The sequence below is a fragment of the Mus caroli genome, chromosome 1 (assembly GCF_900094665.2).
Source record: "Mus caroli chromosome 1, CAROLI_EIJ_v1.1, whole genome shotgun sequence".
NCBI classification, from domain to species: Eukaryota; Metazoa; Chordata; class Mammalia; order Rodentia; family Muridae; genus Mus; species Mus caroli.
In genome coordinates this window covers 172,431,972-172,456,975 of record NC_034570.1, presented here as the reverse complement: position 1 = coordinate 172,456,975, position 25,004 = coordinate 172,431,972, and the positions used below count along the sequence as shown (strand labels likewise).

General features: G+C 42.9%; 1 protein-coding gene across 1 annotated transcript in view; it reads right to left on the bottom strand.

Annotated features, from left to right (window-relative positions):
• Window positions 1-1,332: 1,332 nt before the first annotated feature.
• Tp53bp2 (tumor protein p53 binding protein 2) overlaps window positions 1,333-25,004 on the bottom strand; it is a 53,935-nt gene continuing 30,263 nt past the window's right edge. Inside the window, exons 6-18 of the mRNA XM_021163384.1 lie at window positions 22,200-22,374; window positions 21,217-21,398; window positions 20,722-20,886; window positions 20,137-20,365; window positions 18,508-18,615; window positions 18,129-18,277; window positions 16,201-16,663; window positions 13,755-14,533; window positions 11,002-11,139; window positions 9,866-9,999; window positions 7,868-8,034; window positions 4,829-5,028; window positions 1,333-2,086 (exon numbers count right to left, since the gene is read on the bottom strand). Coding sequence (XP_021019043.1) covers window positions 2,045-2,086; window positions 4,829-5,028; window positions 7,868-8,034; window positions 9,866-9,999; window positions 11,002-11,139; window positions 13,755-14,533; window positions 16,201-16,663; window positions 18,129-18,277; window positions 18,508-18,615; window positions 20,137-20,365; window positions 20,722-20,886; window positions 21,217-21,398; window positions 22,200-22,374 — 2,931 coding nt within the window. The 3' untranslated portion in view covers window positions 1,333-2,044. The remainder of the gene's footprint in view (window positions 2,087-4,828; window positions 5,029-7,867; window positions 8,035-9,865; window positions 10,000-11,001; window positions 11,140-13,754; window positions 14,534-16,200; window positions 16,664-18,128; window positions 18,278-18,507; window positions 18,616-20,136; window positions 20,366-20,721; window positions 20,887-21,216; window positions 21,399-22,199; window positions 22,375-25,004) is intronic.

The window sequence follows — 25,004 nt, the reverse complement described above, 5'->3', positions numbered from 1 at the left end:
TTTCGTAGTTCGAGGCCAGCCTGGTCTACAAAGTGAGTTCCAGGACAGCCAGAGCTACACAGAGAAACCCTGTCTCGAAAAAAACAAAACAAACAAACAAAAAACATATCCATTATTTCACAGTATACAGGTGGGGGTCCAACAAAATTTTCATTAGGGCACCCCACACACATGAGGAGTCATCTCCAGACAGATCAGCTCCCCTGGTAGGGTGTACTCAGGTCCACATGGCTACAAGCCTGAGGCCCTGTCTCCTGACAGTCCAGAGATTTTCCTTCATTTTCACACTTTCTGGCTCATGACCCCTTTCATCTTCAAAAACACGCCACATCTGGCTGACCACCCCTTAGGTGTCAGGCTCCTGCCTCTCCTGCTTTCCAAGGGCTCATGTGATTACACTGGGGCCACCTGGATAATCTAAGCTGATTGCTAAAGTCCCCAGATCTGTGTTAGACTCACTAACTGGGAAAGGCACCTGGGTCTAGAATTCTTCCTGCTGTGCAGGCTCCATATTTAATCCATGTTGTCATTCTTTCTTCATTATCTGGAAGGTTATATTCTGTCTTTCATCCACTTTCCTTGTTAGAATTCAGCTACTCTTAAAAACGTCTAGAAACAGGAGAGCCAGGGCTATACAGAGAAACCCTGTCTCAAAAAACAAACAAACAAACAAAGTCTAGAAAAAGTAGCCAGTGGTTTTGCACCTACACCTTCTATTATGGTTTCACTAAGCAAAATGGGTTCTGATACAACTCATTACTTGGTTGGTAATAAAAATAAATAAGTAAACAAGTAAATTTTTATAACTTTATGAATAATGTGTAAAGAGTGAGGACATTAAAATAGCCCAGCAGAAGTTGTAGGTCCAAGTAAGCTTTCCTTCACTATGGTCTCTATGATCTTTTTAAAAATTACTAAGTTAGGTGCTGGAGAGATGGCTCAGTGGTTAAGAGCGCCAACTGCTCTATCAGAAGACCAGAGTTCAGATCCCTTCACAGACATCAGGTCGTTCACAAACCATTTTAACCCCAGCTCCAAGGGATCCCACATTCACTTCCAGCCTCCATGAGGAAACAGGTACATATGCGCACACACCCTCACCCTCAATCTCTTAAAAGTATAGTACTCTAGCCATGCAGACTTGTAAACTGCAGAGATGCATATTTGTAATTAAGAACCACTTCTCAATCACACGACTGTCAGGAAGTTTTCACGCAGTTCCCGACTGTTGGATCAAGCAGTTCACTATTTCTCAGCTGTGCAGTAGATAAGCCCAATGGCTTATGCCCTATAACCAAAGCTGTTTATAACATTAAAAGGAAAACCAGGAAATAGCTTGGAGTCATAAAGTTTAATTTTATTACAATCATTTTTAAAACCAACTATGATCTTGACAAATACAGGTAAATCTATAACAAATCTCTAATTTCCAAGATACAAAAAGACAATAAATATAGATTCAAATTCAATCTAAAAACAAGATTCTAAATCTACTTTAGATTAGGTAGTGTAGTTTAGTTTCAGTATTTCAAATATACGCATAATTCTTAAATGCTACAAGAACTCATACAATAGTTACTGCTCACTGAAAAGCAGCTAACAGTTCTTCACTGATAACACACAAGTGTACAGCACCCACCGGGTATCCCAAAGCCTGCTGGTGCTCAGGGGCAGTTGGAGATGGTGCCAAATGGCACAGGTCCTTTCTGGCAGGTCAGCGGAATGGGAACAGTGCCAAAATCACCCTACACAGAACAAGAAACTGATTTTCCCACAGTCCTGCAAATGGTCCCATTTCTTGACAAAGCCAGATGGCTGCCTCCTATCCTGCGCCGCCATGAGCATTCTGCCCAGCCAGGGTGGTGCGGACTCAGCAGCTCAATGCATCTGCTCACGCTGAGTCCTTCGGTCCTTCATTTTCTTCCATGGCACATTCTTCATTGCTTCTGAGCTACACTGTCATTAAAGTAAGTCTTCTGAATTTTTTTTTCCTGGATAATCATAGTATTTCTTCTAGCTCATTAATTCTTCATTAACTCAAGTTTCAGGCCAAGCTCCTTTGTCTTGGTTTAATTCTTGGGTATAGCTGCAAGAGAATTTAAAAAAAAGATTTACATGTGGCATATGTATGGAAGTTTTACAATATTTCAATAAGTACAGGAAGGGAGGGGGGCAAGGAAGGTGACACAGGAAACCAACTCAGGAAGGCACTGAGCTGTGGAAGCAGGAAGTGAGTCTACACTGATCACAGTCAAGGGCCCAGCAGCTGGAACAGCACCATAGAGCTGTGACACAGACAGAGACTCCAGGCATGAACTCAACTTGCAGTTTGCTCCACCACACTGCAGCCCAGGGAAGCCAAACGCTGAAGATTACTTGTAAACTGCTGTGTGCGCCAGAAACCCATCATGATGGGGCAAAAGCCTTTTTTTTTTTAAAGGCAGGGTCTTTCAAGGTAGCCCAGGTTAGCCTTACAATCCTCTTGCTTCACACTCCTAAGTACTGGAACCACATATGTAAACCACGCTTTTTCAACCTTATTTACAGGACATGACACTGTGGGTGGAACCTGAGCCTATCAGGACAGATGCCTGAATCAGTGGACTTAGGAAGACATGAAATGCTTTGGGATTCTGCTGGCCTGTGCTTTCCCTAACAAGAGTGAGGAGAGGCTATGTGAGGGCTGCAGGGCCCTGTCTGGAGGCCCAGAGCAAGTCAAACTAGAATTTCACCATCAAGCTAAACAAACCCTCCCCTTCTGTCTCCTAGGGACAAGAAAACAAAAGAGGTGGTGTGTTTATTTAAGAGTCAGTTTCAGCTGAGAAAAGACATTTGCCAAAGCCCTTTGCAGATTCAAGGCTGAGCCTGTCTAAATATTCCACATTGTGAAATTTCCTTTATTTTTTAATACTCAGAAGATACTAAAACATGACACATTCAGCACATGTTTATAGAAGAGAGCGCCGGGGAACTAGGAGTTCTAAGTTTAGGACTAAAATTACAACCTTTATCCCCGTCTGTTAATTTCAAAACCTTTTGAGAGCCCAACCCTGTCTCTGACTGACTGCTCCCCCTTCAAAATAATCCTCCCATCTCCTTAACCATTCTCTTCACTAGAAAATTCAACTTAATAGAAGTCTGTTGTACAACATAGGAATTAATAGTTAAAACCATACATACTAATTGGAAACTCGTTAACAGATTTTATTTTCATCACAAAATTAAAAGTCAGCTTTATCAGGTTACACAGGTTAACTAGCTTGACTGAGCCATTTTATAAATCAACCATTTTTCTAAACTTGGGTTAGGGGTGAGAAGGAAGGAGCAGGCGGGATGTTCAGCAGCTAACACTGGCTGCCAGGCGTCTTCAGTGGATCTCAATCTCAACTCCCAAAAATGTCTTCTGACTTCACACAATTATTGTGGCACATGAAAACACTCTCTCTCTCTCCCCCTCCCCCCTCCCTCCCTCTCAATGTTTTAAAAATGATTAAAAAGCCATGCTTCATACCACAAATATGTCCAATTAGTTAATAATTCCCAACAAATGAGGTAGGTCGGTGAGACATACCTGTAAACCTAGCACTTCGAAGGCAGGAGGGTTCAGTCTGAGGCTAGCCTCGGCTACATAGCCAAGCCCTGTCTCATCCCCACTCACAGACATGGGGGAGGGGAGAAGAGGAACTCATCTGAGCAGCTCCTGAGAGATCAGAGCATTAGGAGGCTGGAGAGATGGCTCAGCAGTTATTTTACAATAAATGCTGCTCTCAGAAAACAGCAGTTAAGGTGCAGCAAATGCCTTTTAATGGACATGTGACAGAAAACCATAGGAAGGGGGTCACTGTCACAATCCAGAATGCCAGGTCCCAGTGCCAAGGCTCCTTGAAACACTCAAGCAGAAGAACCTTAGCAGAGAGAACCCTATTCCTGGTGTGATGCTGGAGACATCTCCCGCAGGCTTCTATCTAAAGCTATAGGACAGACCTTGTCTATCTGATGCTTGATAAAAAAAACCTACCAATGTCTTATATGCACTGTCTGCACACCAAACTCAGAGGCAGGCTTCTTCAGTCTGCACCAACACCTGCTTACACAGACCAGAAATGTTCTGAATGAATGCTGGCAATGTGGAAGCCAGGGCCTGTGACCTCCATGACCCATGTGTCCATCACCGTCTCTCCTGCCCTTTAGCATGTTTCATGTTCCTCACAAGCACTCCAAACCTGATCTCAATCCGCCTGCACTATCTCTCTAATTCTCTCACTCACTCAGCGAGTCTTTGTTGTGTGCAGGCTGCATACAGGAATATCCAAGCCCATGGAGGACCTTGTTTTTGATCTTCCTACTTCCATCTCCCAAGTGCTGGGAACATGGGCATGACCTATATGGCACCTGGGTTAAACCTATAAAAGAGCCTAGGGCACAAATTTGGAATATATTATCCTGAGCTTAAACTATCAATACATTCAAAGTATAATCAAGTGCACTGTAGATGTACCCGTGAGTCTAAATTAAGGGCATCATAAATTTAAGCCTCGTGTTTTAAAAAAGATTTTATGTGTATGAGTGCTTTGTCAGCATGTATGTATATATGTATGTATGTATGCCATGTATGTGCAGTGAGCAGGCATTAGGTCCCCTAAAATTGGAGTTTCTAGACAATTGAGAACAGCCATGGAGACGCCGGGAACTGACCCTGAGTCTTCTGCAAGAGCAGCAAGTGCTCTATAGTGCTGAGCCCTGTACCCCGTCTTATAACAAAGGCAGCAACCTGCACTGACTACACAGCAGCTCATCCATGAACCACGTCAGCACTGCAGTGACTTACTCCTAGCAAGTTGCGTGGAACATATCCTTCCTTATCGTTAAGGCGCGCCCACCACCACTCGATCTCCTCTTCATCTTCCCTGCGGATGACGGTCATGCAATCTCCTTCTTTCATGAGCAGCTCATCGTCATGCTGCGGCTCGTAATCCCACAGTGCGTAAATGACGCCTTTGTTCATTATGCCCATCTTCTCCTGAACGCCTACAAAAGACAGAAGAAAGACCACGTGGGCCTCGCCACTCAGATTACACCACTCACAAGAACTTTCAACTCTGTGAAACCAACGGGGGAAAGGATCCTCATTAGAATGTCAGAACTACAGCAGGAAGCATCCAAGAAGTAAACGCCCCAGCATGGGAGGGAACGGGAGACCAGCAGTGTTTATAGACCATAAATGATCCGTATCTAGGAGGCCAACAACAAACACCCCCAAGGCATCTCACAAAGCTTACCTTCCCCAGAGAGGAAGCATTCTGTTAGCCCAGCAGCTAAAAGAAAAACTGTTTGAATCTATGACATTAAACAAAAGACTCTTGTCAACTTCTGGCCTACTTCTATACATAATGGCCACCCAATACACAGAGCAGACAAACTCAATTCCTAGTTATTAGAAGGAAAAATACAATATCATGTTTGAATGTAGAATATGGGAGTTTATAAGATAGAAAAGTCTATATACGGTCACTCCAACAGAATTCTAGATGTTAAAATCTACAAACAGAGCACGAGAAAAAAAAGGCCGTTTTCCAGCAGTTATGTACTGACTGTAAGTTAGGGCCAACCTCCTCCTTTTGCCCTAAAAGCGAAGGATGGCCCAAGCCTAGAGAAACAGACACCTGGCACCACAGAGGAAAGCAGATGTGGACACAACAATCAAGTTTACAGAAAGCTAGTTAACTTTCATTTACCTATATGTCTTAGAAATACAGGAAAATACCTCCTTGGCATTCAGACATATTTTTCAACTCTGAGCAGCCAACAATTAGTTTATAACAATTAATAACCAGCAGGTACTGTACTTGCTCTGGACAAACAAAACAAGACAAAACAAAGAACTGAAATTGTTCTTTTCCAAAAGAAAGTTCTGCCAACCTAAGGGGTCAGGTTCTGACCTTTTAAAGTAACACACAAAAAAACCAGAACATGGAACAACAATATGAACTAACCAGTACCCCCAGAGCTCCTGTCTCTAGCTGCATATGTATCTCTAGTCGGCCATCACTGGGAAGAGAGTCCCCTTGGTCTTGCAAACTTTATATGCCCCAGTACAGAGAAACACCAGGGCATAGAAGTGGGAGTGAGTGGGTAGGGGAGCAGGGCGGGGGAGGGTATAGGGGACTTTCCAGATAGCATTTGAAATGTTAATGAAGAAAATATCAATAAAAGAAATTACAAAAAACAAAAACAGAACAATAGCTGGAGGTGTCTCCCTCAGTGGGAGAAGGTCCAAGGTTCCCACCCAAACATCACAAACAAGACTGGACAACAAAACTTCACACAAATATAACTCCATAACATTTTAAAGCTTCATTGTGTTTTTGTTTGCAATGGGAGTGGAAAGAAATCCTAGGTGCTATAAGATGCTCAAATCAACAATTCAAGTCACAGTTTTCAATGAAATTCCCATGAAGAATTGCAGGCAGGACTGTAGAGATTCTGAGTTGAGAGCACCATTGACTGCTCTTCCAGAGGAGCCAAGTTAAATTCCAAGCAGCCACATGGCAGCTGACAACACTCTAACCCCATCTCCAGGGTGTTCAGTGCCTCTTTTGGCCTCTAGGGCACTGTAAACACTCGCTGCACAGACATACATAAAGGGTAGCCTTCTACATGAACAGAATAAAATGGGAAGATAGATTTTACAAAACAGTAATATTGTATGCGCGAGGTCACTTTCTTCTCCCTTAGATGAGCATCTGAGTCCATCACCAGTAATTAACCTTTATCCTGTATCATCAACCTTGACATCTCTGATACAATTATGAATCAAAAGACTATGACCAAATTTCCTTCATGTCTTTTTAAAGAAGTCATCATATATAAATTAAATCCTTCATGTCTCTTTAAAAAGTCTATCACATATAAATTTACAAATAATGTTAATGTCAAAATACTCGATTGGTCCAAAGTTGAAAACAAACAAAACACAATCACAGATCTCAATGACGACATCTGCACAGCTTCAAGGGCTGGGTTCACTCAGTGATAAAGACCTGCTACTAAGTATAAGGGCCTGGGTTCAAACCTAGCACCCAAAACAAACAGGAGAAAAATAAAGAAAACACACTTAGATGACAGGAACTTTGTGGACATCAAGAATTCCCTCTCTTCTCTCCTATATCCTGAAAAAGGCAGAAACACCCAAGGAACATGGCTGGGCAGAGAGGGCAAAGACCGGTGCTTTAATTTCGAGAAGCTGTTTCAATAGTTGTTAAGAAAGAAACTTTGGAGAGCTTGAGCAATCTAGACTCCTGAGCCCTTCTGATTTCCTATTCTCTCAAGCCAAAATGAACAGAAAAATTAACTTCAACTGTAGTTTAAACAAAACAACAACAACAACAAAAAGCCTTACATAAAAGACAACCAACACATATGGATCTCAAATTCACTTCCATTTTTCTCTAAACAGAGATCAGTATCTAGGTACAGCCCTAGATAAGTACAGCATCTTTTGACAGTAACCAAAATCATAAACTCAGTATCAAGAAAATATGAAACAAAACCAAACTCCAAACCATGCGATGTGCTGTCTTTATTTTTTCTTAATCTCGTTTTCCAACATGCTGTAACTCACTAAGTGCTAAAGCCATAGAGAAGGTCTTTTGAATACAAAGACTTAATTAACAGCAACAGTCAGCTATAGTTGACGATGTCGCTGGCAACAGCTCTTTAGGCACACACTCAGAAGCTGCACTATATCTGACCTAGACTGACCTCATTTCAGTATCTGGAACTATGCAGAGCAAATAGCACCATACTCACTGAGCGACAGGGTAAATAAATACGGCAACCAACACATCAGACCACACTGGCTACATACCATAGAGAAACTGGGAGCACTGTGTGTAGCCTTCCTCCATTTCCTCGCACTTGTCTGCAGCAGTCTGCATGTCACTGTAGGTCATAGCAAACACAGCTGCTCCAGACTCCACCAGGAACTTACACACTTGGACATTGTTACAGGAGGCAGCACAATGCAATGGCGTCCTGTGAGGTAAGACACGGAACTGGTTAGAAACGTTTCTCCAAGCTCAAGGACCTCCACGTAGTGAGTTACCTGTGAAGAAAGTTCCTCAGGTTCTTACCTACCAGCCTCACAAATAGCTTATAAAAACTAGTTCAATCAAGACAGATCACTGAACCAATAAGAGAATTACAGGTACAAAGGAACATATCTGGAGCAATGGACCAATGGGCACAGCAGCTGAGTGCCAGTGTGAAAAGTCAAGGAAATAACGTCTTTACTGTGACCTAAAAAGAACAGAAAAAAGTGGATCTGGTTCTGTCTGGATTTCCCCAACCCTATAATCATTTCTTGTTGAAATTTTAGTTTTGCATGTATACGCTTTGCCTGCATGTACTTATGCGCATCTCTTATGTGCCTGGTGTCCATGGAGACCAGAAAAAGATGTCAGATCCTGGAACTGGAGTTATGTACAATGGCTGTGAACTATGATGTGGGTGACTGGGAACAACCAGTGTTCTTACTACTAGGTTATCTCTCTAGCCCTGAAACCTGATCACTTCTGCCAGGGAAAAAAAAAAAAAAATCTAGGAATCTTTAAACTACATGCCTGCAATTCTTTTTCAACACCAACTTTCAAGGAATCTGGTTACATTCACAGGCTACATATATTTTTAAAACTCAAAGTAAATTTTGGCTGAAACTGTAAGTTAAATTCTAAGTAGAAAAGTGACTATAGCTGAGATCATTTCTGAAAATACAGTCTCAGAATAGTGACTGTAACACACACACACACACACACACACACACACACACACCCCGATCTATTTTAGGCAATGAGTTAGCAGGAATTTATCAACACCACAGAAGAAAATCTGTGGTATCTCCCATCTCCAAGCTCGGAAGACTGGCTTGAGACATGCTCCTTAGCTCTCAAGGTACAGTATTCCTCTGCTCCTCTTGCCTCCTTCAGTCTGGGCCCCTCGTCTGCATGCTTTTCTGTCGGGTCTCCCTGTGTGTCTCCTCTCTCTTTTGCATTTATTCTACGCCTTCTATGCTCACAGTCCTGGGACTCCCTGGCTCTTCATTCCAGACAAGTGCTCCACTGTTGAGCTACAGCTCACCCGTGGTTTGGACAAAAGGTTTGTTCATTTATTTACAAATACCATATAAGGCTATACAGCACAAATATCTAACAAAAAGGCAACAGTGTTCACAGATGATCACGCAGTCACTTGGAATGATAGGTTTTACATGAGCACCTGATATTAGAACATTAAAAGAAAAAACAAATTAATAAAGTTAAAGTACTTAAGAGGAGATTAGAGGGTAACATTTCAGTCCTTATAGAAAAAGTTTTCATATTCCTCCACAGAAAGAACTTGTGTCTCTTACAGGCTCACTTTCTGAAGGATCATGACATAGGAGATCAACAGAGCTCCAAATTATTTGTGAGTTATAGACCATGGCTTGCTCGGAGTAGCACGGTGGAACATTCTGTCTGCCCTGCCCCCTTGCAGTGTGACTTCAGCACTTTGTCTGGAGAATGCACACTGTATATGCCACCTGCCCTGTGTCCACTTGGCAGCCACCTCAACAGTCCCCATCCTCCATCCAGCCTTCAGTCACCACAAGCACAGAGGAAGGATGCTGGCGAATTTATTACAGTATACGCTAATTAAAATTTTAAACTCCATTTGCTTCCCAAAATTGAACAAAATGGCTGCTACAAGAGGACAGGCCCTCCAAGAGTAATGGGGAGCTCGGGAAGGAGCACGCTGGCATGTTTCTGTGCCTGCTTCTACAGCAATACACACAGCTCATGTCTGACTGGAGTTTGAACACAGAACTTACCATCCGTCACTATCTGCTGCGTTTACATTCACACCAAACTGTACCAGGAACTTCACAATTTCTGTGTGGCCTGCACACACAGCATTATGAAGAGCTGTGATGCCCTCATCATTTGGTAGGCTTGGGTCATCAACCTGTCACACCAATAAAAAGGGTGAGAGCCACTCCAATTCATATCGCATTAACTGTCATTACTAACTGGCTTCTTAGGATCAAGAAAACAGAAAATTTGGGGACATTCTAAATACCATAAGTGAAACAGAGGGGCCTCTCTCTAAGCTTTTACCTCTTACTCTCTAGCCTTCCTTCTCTCTCTCTCCTCCCCCTTCTCTCCTCTTGGCCATGGCCAGAGTCTCCCCCCGTCCCCTATACCTTCTCTCTTTCCCCCTGCCTTTCTACAATAAAGCTCTAAAACCAAAAAAAAAAAAAAAAAAAAAAAAAAAAAAAAAAAAAAAAAAAAAGAAAGAAAGAAAGAAAGAAACAGAGGAGCCAAGAAAACTGTAAAGAAAAATCCTAACAATAGGGCAGAGAGCCTAGCTGAATTAAGTACTTACTGCAAGAAGGTTTTGTTTAAAAATCATACCATCAGAAACTATATCCTTATAGTTACCCTGTTCTTCCTTCCAATTCCTGCCACAAACTGGTTTCTAATAAGACATACTATTTGCTATGGGAAGTTAAAGAAACCCAAGTGAAAGTATTTTAAAGGCTCTGGGAACAGTAGCCCATGCCTGTGCTTCCAGTACTCAGGAGCCTGAGGTAGGAGGATCATGAATTTAAGGTTGATCTCAGGACCCTGTCTTAAAGAATAATAATAATAATAATAAAATAAATTTCAGAGTACAGACCACAACTGTAATGCAATATTATAGAGTACAAATGCATACAGAGCAACTTTCAGAGAGAAATGTTCTCACTAACAAAGTACACTAATGTATTTCAAGTGTAAACTCAACTCCTACCTTATCAAAATCTTACAGCCACATTCTTAAAATAACACAGCCTATTTTAGAGCGTGCTCAATATCCCTCTCCACAACACCATAGCCCCAAAAAAGAAAATTTTAAAATAGGATTTACTATAGTAGCTATTTTGAGCTTTAAAATAAAATACAAAGTTATAGTCAAGAAACTTACCTCATAGATAATTCTCTGTACAAGATCAAACTCTCCCTCCAGAGATGAATCTAGCAGCAAAGCAAGGGGGTTGAATTTCACCCTCATCCCATGAGCAATCCGCTCGGAGCCAGTTTTCCGCAAGTTTGTCCTTTTGCCCTGTAAAGGAAGTGTGGGGGATATTAACACAGGCAGAGGCAGCGTTCAACTGAGGTAGTGAAAAGAATAACTACTTGGGTTTATTTATAGACTTAGTTTCCTCACATTTAGCTGAGGCTGGCCTGAGCTCACCATGTGGCCCAGGCTGGCTTTGAACTTACAATCTTCCTACCTCAGCCTCTCTAACCCTGGGGAGATAGGAGTGTGCCATTAGTGCCTGGCTATGGCACTCAGAGTGAGCTAAATCTGGTGGCAAGCTGACTAGTTTCTGATGGAGGTCCACAACCAGATAAGACTGTTTCTAAACCACTTATCTAAGAGTATAATGCAGAAAACCTCACTTGAAAACTGGGCAATGCTCAGATTCATAAAAGCTCACATACACAAGTGATTAAAAACCTAGTCATGCTTATTGCACACAGAAGGAAAGACACATAGCCAGAAAACATCAGGACTAGAATTTGAATCTAGGTAAGCCCTTCCTAGTATTTCATACCATAATCCTTATTAAGGTACAAGCAAATTACTAGGCTAAATAATAAAGATGATTAATTATAACTACATACACTGAGTGAGAACTTTACATCTTAGGACAAGTTAGTAAGTAGACTTTAAAGGCCCAAGCAGTAGTTCTTTTCATTGTATGAAGCGGGATTTTAAAACACACACACACACACACACACACACACACACACACACATACACACACATACACACACACACACACAGACAGAGAGGGAGAGAGAGAGAGAGAGACATCAGACTTCATAAATTACATCTATTTATTTATGTGTGTGGGGGTGTTTGGGGCGTGCACACTCATGTGTCACAGTGCAAGTGTGGAAGTCAAAGAACATCAGGAGTCAGTTCTGTCTACAATGTGTGTGCCAGAAATAGAACTCAGGTTGTCAGTTTTCATGGCAAGTGCCTTTGCCCACTGAACCATCCTACCCCTTTTTCATTTTGATCTCAGATGTGAAGAGTCGGAACTTTTAAGTAACAAATACTATACCTTGCAGATAGAAAGACTACGTGTTAGACTGTACAGTGAGCCTAAGGCTGTGCTAACAGCCTTCGGATGCTCCAGGAGGCAAACACCTAGCCACTCACTGTCAAAGAAACACATACAACACAGCATCTACTCATGTAAGACAGGAAGGAAAGAGCAGTCGGTTTCCTAGGAAGAAAATAAGAGGCTCTTCTAAAGGAAGTACAAACTCATGTAAAATATGGGATCAGGCATACAAAACCCACTTAAATAATCATTCAAAAGTGCCAGGTGGTTTTTACTGTGTTTTAAAGTCACAGTTCAACATTCTATTTTGTGTCTAAAGAAACAAAAACGACTTCTGACTAAGCTACACAAAAGCAGGCTAGAGATTATGGTAGTCTCCCACCTATTTCAGAGTGACATAAACTTCCAGAACAATTTTAATATGTCAAGAAGTAAAGAAGGCATTTCCAGCCAGACACATAGTTTTAGGAGAACTTGATTCTACAGAAAGAGGGACCCAAGAGACTGGTACTTGCTAATGATTTCCAAACAGCACTGTCCAGGAAGAAAGGCAGAAGAGCCTGCCCCACTCTGCCCTGCTCTCTCTCCTGCCCCACTCTGCCCTGCTCTCTCCAATTCTCCTTCAAATTTTAACAGTTTTTTTTTTTTTAAAGATTTATCAGATCTCACTACAGATGGTTGTGAGCCACCATGTGGTTGCTGGGATTTGAACTTCGAACCTTCGGAAGAGCATTCGGGTGCTCTTACCCACTGAGCCATCTCACCAGCCCCAAATTTTAACAGTTTTAAGTTTAAGATTCAACCTACTATTTCATTTAAAAATGCACTTCAGGGGTTGGCGAGGCAGCTCAGCAGTTAAGACCACTGGCTGCTGTTGCAGAAGACCCTGGTTCAGTTCCCAGCAGCCACATGGTAGCTTACAGGCATCTGTAACTCCAGTTCCAAGGGACCTGGCACTCTCTTCTGGACTCCTTGAGCACTACGCACTCACACAATGCATGTTTATACAAGTAGGCAAAACACTAATGTACATAAAATGAAAAATAAAAATAAAATCTTAACACCGCATGGACAGAGAAATCAAAGCTTAGAGAGCAGCAGCCCAACAATGAGAAGACACTGCAGGCCCCGCCTCGAAGCTGCGGGAACCTGGCCGGGTGTTTCCAACCCAGCATCTCCCTAGCGCACCTTCAGCGAGAGAAAAGAGGCAGCCCGTACAGATAAGAGAAGAAAAATGTTTCCTGTATAAAGAACCCCCACACACCAAAATATAGCAGTGTTTTTCATGTACATGTTACGGCATCTATCACTCCTACCCTGAGGGTGGTTTGGTGGTAAAGGTTTGGGTCTCAGCTATTCCAGAGGCACAAGGCCTGTCTGGCAACTAAGTGAGACTCTCTTTTATAAGAGGGGGTAGGGGAAGACTGGGATACATAGCTCACCATAAATGAGCTCCAATGCTGTCAAAACCCAAGACTACAGAGATCCACTTCATGCCAAGGGTTAGATCATAAGGTAAAAAGACAAACTGAGAACAGCCCCCATGACGAGTAGCCCAAGGGAAGGTCTCCTGGATGAACCGGGACACTATGTTACTTACAGGAGGCAGAGACACCTGCCCGGTGATCTCAGGTGGGCGCATACGTGCGGAGTCTTCTTCAGACAGCTCTGGTCCCCCAGATGGGTATGGAGGGGGTGGGTATGGGGGGTATTCTTCTAGGTATACTTCAAGTAAGTGGGGAGCCTCTGGGTTTGTTTCTTCTATGTTATTCTGCAGATTTGTACTGCTGTCCGTGACTCCCTCAGACACATACTCAAGGCCTGGAGAAGGAGCTGGCACGTCACTGTTCTCTGTACTGGCATTCCCCATATCCTCTGGGGACAGTGGTTCAGGGACTAAAGAGCCCACCTCCTTCTCTGGCTCCACATGTAAATATGGATTTGGGATTTCAACTGAGCTATCTGGATTGACAGTCACTGAGCCTGGTGACTTAGCTGGGTATGACGGGACTGAGATGGTCTCCATGGCAGCTATGGTGGTCCTCTGATACAAAAGTTTCTGAATATTTGGCCCATTAGGGCCTTCTGGTTCTGTAATGGAGCTACGTTTCTTTAGTGGCCGTGGTGCATTCGACAATTTTTTCCTCAGGGCTTCTAAGTCAGCATCGCTCTGGTTTCGATAAGGGTTAGACAAGAAAGGCAGTAATTTTGTTGGGCTGAGTGGTCGAGGAATCCTTTCGTTTTCATGGCTCTCATGAACTGAAGAAACGGGCTCTGTCTCGGGCTCCGGACTGCCAGGCTTCCCCTGGCTACAGGAGTAAATGTTCTCTGGCTGCTGTTGTGGATTCTGGGCAGCAGCTATCACAGGCTTGCCATACACTAATTGGTGAAGAGAAAAAGGGAAATTAGGTTAGTGCTAATTAGGCAAAACTGGTAAGAACACAGCTAACGGTAAGCCAAGTCTCCCTTCACTTCATAGCTACTACATTATCTCCCTCACATACACTTAACTTCTTTAAATAAAAAAATGTTACTTAAAGCAAGAATTTTCATCTTTGCATTTACTACAGAATCAAAATCTCCATTGATGATAGCATGCACTGTGTGCTATGAAACAGTAAGAAGGAAACCACACCCGAGGTTGGTAATCTGTCTACATATATACTACCCATCTTAAACACCATTCGAATGTTGACCAATGTGAGAAAGCATATTTGGCTCACAAAACTGAGAGCCACTAGTCTTTCCCAAAGACAATACCCTGAAACATTCCAATTATGTCAAAATAATCTGATTTATTACATTAGCAATATTGACTAAGGATTACTGAAAAGACTAAGAGGTAGCAGTACACTGACACTTTAATATCTGTTATGATAGCTTTAAACCACAATTACATGCTTATTTCATAACTACAAAGTCATTTCAATCAATTAAATCATGGTCCATTTTACTCTAGCCCTATAATATAACCAACAAGTCAGAAAAAAAACTCTCAACTATCCAGACTATGCATGTTTAACACAAACTAATTTTATTATAGCTTCATATTTATTTAGTGGCAATCTCCTCATTAGAATAGCTTAGAGTACAAGAGAACGTTGCTTTTAAAAATTCAGAGACAACGTAATCATCCCATCCCCCACATACCAACAACAGCCAAGCAGCAAACAGTAAGGATACAGGTTTCTGTGACCCCGTGTCCCCACATCAGTGACCTCCTTCTGTGACCCTGTTTCCCCACATCAGTGACTTCCTTCAGAACTGACTCCCAATTTGTCTGTCATGGCTAGTTTGTAACTCTCAACTTGCCACAACCTAGACAACACAGTTGAACAGAGCCTCAAGCAGGTCACTACCTAGATCAGGCCGGCTGCTGGGCATGTCTGCGGGGAGTCTTTATTGTTTCCTGATGTAGGCAGGGCCAGCCCACTGTGTGTAACACGTTCCTAGGTAGTGGGTCCTGAACTATGTAAGACAGAAAAGAGCTACCTGAGAACCAGCAGGCACAGTGGGTTCAGTGATTTCTCTCTGCTCTTGACTTTGGCTACAATGTGACCAGTTGCTTGAGTTTCTGCCTCGACTTCTCCAAAATGATAATAAATCTTTGCTTTTCTATATTGCCTTCTGTGGGGTGTACTATCCTAGCTGTAACTGTATATGTAGACTAGGCAGGGCCTGCAGTGACTACTGTAGTCGTAACACATAGCAGACACTCCACTAAGCTCCCGCTAAGCCAGAGCACAGCTCAAATTCTTACAACCAAAGTTTCTGTCTAACTAGAGACCTGGCACTTTACTGTCTACCAGTAGCTTGGCATGGGACTTAAGCCTAAAACTGGTAAAAAATGAAACCAAAGAACCTTACCTTAAATCAAGGGCTGGGTGAGACGATCGTATATAAAAGTGCTTACCATGCAAGTCTCACACAGCCTGAGTCCTATCCTTGGAGCTCCCCATGGAAGGAGAGACCCGACCAGCTGCCCTCTGACCTGCACATGCACAGCGGTACAACCCTCTTAAAAATACAAACAAATGGAACCTTACCACTTGAAAAGTGGGGGCCCCTGGGGTGCGTCTTGGTCAAGGCACTCTGCACAGCCTGCTGGAAGTTTTTTCCTGGTGCCTGTTGCTGGGTGTACATGGAATAGATGGAGCTTGCTGCCACAGTCTGGGGTTTTCGAAAGGCTGGAGGGAAGGTGTCCTTGGACGGCTGGGGCGTGAAGGGCCGGACTGCAGCAGCAGGAGGACTTTCTTGCTTAGATGCTGGAGACAGGACTTGGTCCTGACCACCTGAAGGGGCACCAGGAGACAGCAGCATCCTTGCCTGTGGCCCTGCTGGCTTGAGCTTAGCCCCCATGGATGTAGCAGCTATTGGCAATTGCTGAGGATTTCCATCTGGTTTCATGTCAGAAGGTGACTGAGCCGTTTGTCCAAAGTAAGGCAAATTAATCTGTTTTGGCTTTGTAGGAACGGGAGGTGGTACTTTAGCTACATTTTTATTTACAGCCTGTAACACACAGTATACACAGCAAGGAAGTTAAAATACTGTACAAAAGTATACACAATACAATTTGTCAGCTCACGTCACAAATACAAGTACATACTATAAAAACATCAGCTCTTGGGTCTCCAGCTAGCTCAAGGGCTAAAGCAGTTGCAACAAAACAAGTGGACTGGAATTTGGTCTCCCAGAACCTTGTAAACGATGAATGAGAGCACGATCTAGTTCCAGCCTACGAGCTATCTAGTGAGACCAGTCATATCAGCAAACTGAGTGTTACTTACTGAGAGACCCTACCTCGAAGAATAAGGTAGAATAGCAACTGAAGAAACCTCCCAACATCAACCTTGGACCTCCACACCCATGGGCACGTATATGCACCTATATATGTGAACATGCATATATAAATATATTCCTGCACACTGGACACGACCATGAAAAGTGGACAAGGCTGGGTGTGGTGGTGAATGCCTTTAATCCCAGCACTCGGGAGGCAGAGGCAGGCAGATTTCTGAGTTTGAGGCCAGCCTGGTCTACAGAGTGAGTTCCAGGACAGCCAGGGCTACACAGAGAAACCCTGTCTCAAAAAACCAACAACAACAACAAAAGAAAAGTGGACAAAACATTGCTTCCACATTTTAAAATCATTAAACTTTAAATCAAATATTAAAATCAGGTTAATATATCTTAGAGTGACATAATGTAATTCCTCCCCCAACCCCATGACTCCCTCCTAGTCTTGCTTCCCAGCAGGGCAAAACTCTTTACTGACATCATTCATATCCATGGAGGGCATCAATTCTGCACGTCTGAAATTCTAGCTAAGGCTAAAGGACAAGTTTGAGACCAGTCTTAGCTACAGAACAAAAGAGAGTCTCAAAAAACCATACCAAAACCTGCAATTCCTGAGTTGTAAGCACTTGAAAATCCGCTAACTCGCAGCACTCATCCACAGGCCCATTCATCCTAAGTTAAGATCCCCAGTTCACTGAAGGTCACCGTCATGTCTTTGACATGACTTTGGTGCCAGAGTTCAAGGGTTTCAGTTGCACTTTCGTCCTCTGAGACAGAATCTCACACTGCATCCCAGCCTAGCTTCCAATCTGAGGCAGCCCTTCTGCCTCAGCCTCTTCAGTGTTGGAAAGAAGATGTGAGCCACTATGCTCATTTATCAGATCTCAAAGAAATAAAACATCTGGAGGGATACAGTCTTCCTTGGTGTGCTTGCACACGTCCGACAATTGCAAAAACCTGTGACCCAGCAGCAAATATGCCAGCCACCCCCAATAGGGTGGCAGTGTACAATCATGACTAAACAGCAGAAATGGACATAACAGACACCCACTGTATTTTCCAATGTTCTAAATATTATATTTTTGTTCTCCCTCACAGACAATACTTTAAAATCTTTTCTTTAAAAATGTACTAGAGAAACAAATTAGGTGATAGCAGCCGAGACAGTGCTAAGTACCTGAGCATCCCGCAAGATGTCCTCGCTGCTCTGGTTTTTCCTCAGGGTACCAAAGGAGGGTGGGGCAGCACATTGGTCCACTGTGTCAAACATGGAAAAGGGACGCACTTTCTTCTCTTTCTCCCTCACAGCAATCTCCCCATCATCAACTAAAGACAAAGAAAAAACCCAGCTCAATATTCAAACTGTTTAGAATAAAACTGCTTATCATTCCTGTTTCTTTCTCCTAGATCTCTCTCAACACCAGGCCGGCTAAGTGCTTTCATAAATAAACTGTCCCTGGTCTTAACCAACTGAAGAGGAGCCAGCTAGAAAAGGTACAAAGACTACCTTTTAGAAGTCAAAGCAAAATGCTCAGAGGTGGCACAACAAGCCTCACCTTGGTCCAGAGCATTTCCAGCACTCTGGGGTACAGCAGAGCCTTGGCTGGGCAAGAGGTCGGCATTGGAAGGGTTCCAGTCAGGGCTAGCTGGGTGAGCTTTAGAGCCTAGAATGCAGAAAGGAGCCAGAAGTCACTCACATTCAAGGGCACTTCACTAGTTCAGTTCACTTGACTGCTAAGACTTTTAATCTCTAGAAAGAGCTTTACAGTTTGAGCACACAGACTCCCAGTAAATTTATATAGAAACACCTATGTTAGGTTTTGGTTTTGCTGTTAGAAAGCACCTATGTTAGGTTTTGGTTTGCTTTTAGGTTTTCCACCTTACTCATGCAGTTTACAAGTAGCCAAAGCAAAGAGAAAGCCGGCCTGAACCAGAAAAGCCCCATTTCATTATCCTTGACTGTGAGGAAGCATGAGCATCACCCAGAGACAAATTCCAATTCAGCAGGTTGAGGCTTGTAATATAGATCTTATAAACAATGCTTTAATGATGATGGCTCAGTAAACGAGCGCTCATAACTCCAATCCAGCTTTCACTATTTAGAGTGTTTATGATTTTCTACACTAGTAGTAATGTTTCAAATACCAGACAGGGGTGGTGTCACATGCCTTTAACCCCAGCACTCAGGAGGTAGAGACAGGTGGATCTCTGTGAGTACAAGGCCAGCCTGGTCTATATATAGCAAGATTCCACCTCAAAAACAGCAACAACAAAACACAGACACAGACACACAAACACACACACAAATATGCCATGGCTTTTTCATCTTAGAAAATTAATATTATTAATGCTTCATAGTAATAACTATGGCAAAACAACAAATACTTTAGAAACAGTTTATATATATATATATATATATATATATATATATATATATATATATAAATGATACAAAGAAGAAAACATAATGGTTACTTAAATGGTAAGAACGCTGACCCTGCACTTCCTCACACTCTCCTGTCAGCTACCCTTCCATTACGAAAGTCCAGCTTGCACGTTGTACCTCTGCATGTACCTGTTGACTACACAGAATACAAGGACAACTAAAGCGTGGAGCCTTGGCTGGCCTCACCTTTACAACTCCCAGGTCTTTACCTTTATTCTAAAATCTGTCAGCAAGCGATGTGCATGCAGAAAAGCTCATGAATCTTTAACACTGTTCTAAAGAGAATGGATTCACAACTCACTTCTGTAACAATGGCATTGCTGACTTATGTATACCGTCTCTTCACACACGATGAAAAGACCTCACTTGGTAAACATCAGACCAAGCTTTCATTCATAACAAGAACTGTTTGTTTTCTTTCTCTTTTCTGAGATACTATCCTACTGTATAGTCCCAGGTTGCTCCCAAAACAAAATCCTCCTGCCTCAACCTCTACAGAGAATGATGGACTTAAGGGAGATCACCAGACATCCTGCAAGGTCATTTCTGAAATAACTTAGATTTTATCCTGATTTGAACTATATTGGGTAAGGTTAAAATCACTGACAAAGAACAAAGGAACTTGAGATTTTAACATAGGGAGGTAATATGAAAACAACTTTGAAAATACTCAAAACTGGAAAACAGAGTGGGATGGGGAGCGCTGACTGTGAAGGACGTGGAGAGAGCCCACTTTTACCTTTACTTTGTGAAGCAGCCCCAGACCTCATATTGGGCAGTGTCTGTATCTTCATTGGCCCCTCTGCTGACTGCATGACCAAGGAACCATCAGGCAGGGCTGGCTTCACGAGCAGCTCGGGTCTGGAGGGCATCCGTGGCATAGTGGATGACTGGATGTAAGGGCCTACAGCAGCCACACGACTTGGGGCTGACACTGCTTGTTGGGGAAGATTTCCATCAGGTGAAACCTTAGTTAAAAAGCACAAATCTTTTAATATTATACGTCTTACTGGATGACTGAATTCATAAGACTGAAATTTCAGGATCAGCACTTTCAGAATTTAGCCACAGAGTCTATAAAAATGTCCCCAACAGATCCACTGCCCATGGAACTCTGCTACAACCTTGCTGCAAGTGTCAGGAAGAAAAGGTAAGCAGCACAGGTAAGAGCTGAACGTGAGAAGCTAACAGATCATCTTTGGTAGGCACAGCACTGCACGGTCCTCTCAGCACAGCTGGATGGATTCTGAAGATGCAGCTTCCCCTCCCCAGGCCCGAGTCCAACAGCCCACTCGCCCACTCGCCCACTCGCCCACTCACTCACCGGGAGATTCTCTTTCTGCTGCAGTGCTGCCTTCTTCTTCCACAGCCGGTCCCTCAGCTCATTGACGCGTTTATCCATGACTGCCACTTCTGAATTGCGCTTATTCAAACACTCCCTCTGTTGTTGCAGTTTGGCATTCTGCTCTTGGTTCAGTTTGTTTCTTAACTGAACAAAACAGGAAGGGGAAAAAAAAGATAACCAAGGAAAAGAAAGAAAAGCACCTTCAGGAGGCAATCACATGGTTAACTATTACATAATATCCAAAAATGTAAGGTGCTCCCTCCTGGTTTAAACTTAATGACATCTGTGCCAGACCACTGGCTGTGGTTATGCCTCAAATTTCCTGTTTGAGGCATCTAAAGTTTATTCTGGACTCCCATTTCCACCCTCCTTAAGGAAAAGCAGCTAAAGTCCAAACGTTATGGTCACTTTCTGCGGACAGCTTCTGTTTCTAGGGACGAGTGCCCACTGCATTCAGAAGGGAGCCACACATACCTGCAGCTCCTTGTAAAGGCGGTCCAGCTCAGCCACGGCCGACTGGTTGTCGTGGTGGCCATCGATCCTGCCGTTCTTCAGCATCTCCAGCTGCCTTGTCAGCTCCTCCACTTTCGACACAGCCAGAACCAGCTCCCTCTGCTTCTGCTGGAACAAGCTATTCATCTGTTCAATCTCCTCCACTAGAGCAGAGAGGGCCGGAAGTAAGAAAGAACTACTTCCCAGGCAGTCGAGCTTTAAAATGAACTTTCTAGTAAGTAGAGAGCTCTCTGAAAATGTCCTAGGAGCAACCTACTTTTAGAAGCAACTGGAATCAACACAGACATCACTAACACCTGCATTTCTGTCTAGATGCAGACATTTGAAGACCCCGAAGAAATTATATAGTGAATATTACATAGTAAACATTAAATCTAAATTTTGGAAATCAAATTTCTTTAGAACTTTTGCTTTCAATTTTGTAATGGCAAATAGTGACTGAATAGAGCCGGGCGTGGTGGCGCATGCCTTTAATCCCAGCACTCGGGAGGCAGAGGTAGGCGGATTTCTGAGTTCGAGGCCAGCCTGGTCTACAGNGTGAGTTCCAGGACAGCCAGGGCTACACAGAGAAACCCTGTCTCAAAAAACCAAAAAAAAAAAAAAAAAAATAGTGACTGAATCACTAAAACATTAATTTTTAATAATATGGCAATACAATAACTAGAGGTACCATATAAACAAAAATATCTTCATTAAATTCTTGATCAAGAATTTAAGAAAAATATAATTTAAAGATATAATTTTAAAATCTTACCAAAAAAAAAAAAAATCAATGCTAACTTCAACCAAGAGGAACTTGCAACATCAAAATTACAGCAAATTATTCTCTTCAAATTTTCTTTAAATACACTTATTCTCAGTACAAATCCATACAAACATCCTGAGTCGCTCTGATTTCTTATGCCAAAATAATTCCAAATGTGGCCTCTCCGCGAGTTACACACCGAGTTTTCCGTTGCTCAGCCTCTTTTGCTCCACATGGCCCTTTAGCGCTCTCACTTTCTTAAGCTTAGCTTCCTGACTTTCAGCTATTTCTCTAAGCCTCTTAAGTTTCTCCTGTTCAGCAGCTTGTTGCTGTTGACGTTGATCTTGCTGTTTTAAAAACTTTAAGCGTTGCTCCTAAAGAAAAATAAAAGAAGCACTTACTGGGCTGTCATTTTAAACAGTCACACTCCCATCTTCAATACAACCTGAGCCAGCCCTTGCACACCAAGACTGGTGCTCTGGTGCTCCTCCAACCCTGCTCTGCTCTCCCACAATCACCTGCGTAGAATCCAAAACACACACTCCTTGGCCCACCGTAGAACCTCGTGGAGAGAAAACCTAAGAATTAGTATTTTTAATCCCAGTGGTTCCTACACACTAAGCACACAGTGATCCTGGAGGCAGTTTTACAAAGACCTGCTTGTAAAACGGGTAGCCGCGTAGTGCTGGTGCACGTGTATACATTGTATATGTGCATGCATGCCAGCATGAAAGACCAGAGGCCAACAATGGGTGTCTCCCTTGATCACCCCTCCCCCTCGTTTCTATTAATTTTTTGAGCTTTGTGTGATGAAGTTTGATCATATTCAACCCTTGTCCAATTCCTCTCAGAGCCATACCTCCTTCCCTACCCACCCAACTTTGTGTCCTTTTTCTTAAAAGAGGGTTTTATTTTTAATTATGTGTGTGAGTATGTGTACATAAATATAAGTGCCTACAGGGGCTAGGGGATTCAGATCCCCTAAAGCTGGAATTATAGGCAGTTATAAGCCACCAGACCCGAGTGTGGGAATAGAACTCAGGCTCTCTGGAAGAGCAGTATATCCTTTCAACTGCTGAGCCTTCTCCCACTTTAAAAAAATCAAGTACAATTTGTGCTGCTCATGTGTTCCTGGCTGGGTGCCTTCCACTGGAGGAGGGCCAACCTACCAGGGGTCATACCCTTAAAGAAAACTGACTCGCCTCTCCCAGAAGCTGTCAATTCGCAACAGCTCCTCAGCTAGGGACTGCATGCCCAACTCCTTTCCCCAGCCTGGGATTTTGTCTGCCTTGAGACTGCACAGGTTTTATGCATGTTGTCATAACTGCAATGAGTTCCTCTATGTAAATGCCCTGTTACATCTGGAAAACACTGCTTCCTTGTAGTCACTGTTTCTAACTCTTAAAGTCTTTTTGTCCCCTCCTCTGCATGGCCCCTGACTGAGCCTTGGGAGGAAGGGGTCACGCAGACAGAGTAGGAGTTACTCAGTGAACCTGCCTGGCCAGACTACAAGGCCACTGTGCTGCAGGGCTCTGCCTGTCTCCATCAGCGTTCCCCTCAGTTCTTCCATCACAGATGTTGCCCGTGTACCCAGCTTTTACACCATGCTGAGGCTCCAAACTCAGCTCCTCTACTTGCTCAGCAGGCACTTCACCAACTGAGCTGCCTCTCTGACCCCAGATGCCATCTGTAAGAAGCTAATTTGGGGCCTGTAAGTAAAAGTACTTGCCTGAGAACTGGAGTTAAATCTCTGAAACTCACTTGGTGGAAAGAGAGCCAACTCACAAGAGTTTTCCTCTGGTCTCCACACTTTTACTATGGTAGAGATATGTGCACCAGCACACACATGCACACACACACACACACACACACAAATGCTAACTTTTAAAAAAAAAGCTAATTTTAAGAAGGAGCCTGGGCTGGAGAGATGGCTCAGTGTTTAAGAACACTGACTGCTCTTCTGAAGGTTCTGAGCTCAAATCCCAGCAACCACATGGTGGCTCACAACCACCCGTAATGAGGTCTGACGTCCTCTTCTGGAGTGTCTGAAGACAGCTACAGTGTACTTACATATAATAAGTAAATAAATCTTGAAAAAGAAAAAGAAAGAAAGAAAGAAAGAAAGAAAGAAAGAAAGAAAGAAAGAAAGAAAGAAAGAAAAGAAGGAAGGAAGAAGAAAGGAAGAGGGAAGGGAGAAGAAAGGAAGAAAGGAAGAAAAAGAAGGAAAGAAAGAAAGGAAGAAAGAGCCCATTTGACCTGGGAGACAATGTAAGAAAGGTTATGAATTCAAATTCAGATTCAAATCCAAGCTGAACTAAGAGTTCCCGCGAGACCTTGGACATATTATATAACTTCACCAAGAACAGACATTTGTTTCTACATCTATAATATGGGAATTAGCAATAACAACTATATGTTGCTGTGGAAAGGATTAAATACAGAATATAGATCCTTGAGGAGTATGTTATATATTATAAATGCCATAAGCAGAAACTGTAAAGAGACAAGGGGGTAGGTAATACCTTTAGAAAACTGTAATTATATAATTTAAAATATACTTTTATTACTTTATAATTTTAAACTATTAGTTACAGTATCTACTATTAAGGTAAACATCTCAGAATATGCCTAAAACATGTAAAAAACATGGAATTTCAAAGTGAAGATCTTGAGATTAGAGATTCACTCTGCAATAATCAGCTGTTTATATGAATGCGTGTCTCAGTACTCACTGTGATGGTACACGAGCTTATCCTGAGATTTAGAAAGGCAGAACCTCAGACTCCAAACTGTGACTCACAAATTCATTCTTAAGTAGATCCCAAACTGGACCAAGATGATTCTTAGGTCTAGAGAAGCACTGCACCCCAGGATGGGGACTGTGGTGTGAGGTGCCATGCACGAGTGAATCTGCACCCCAGGATGGGGACTGTGGTGTGAGGTGCCATGCACGAGTGAGTCTGCACCCCAGGATGGGGACTGTGGTGTGAGGTGCCATGCACGA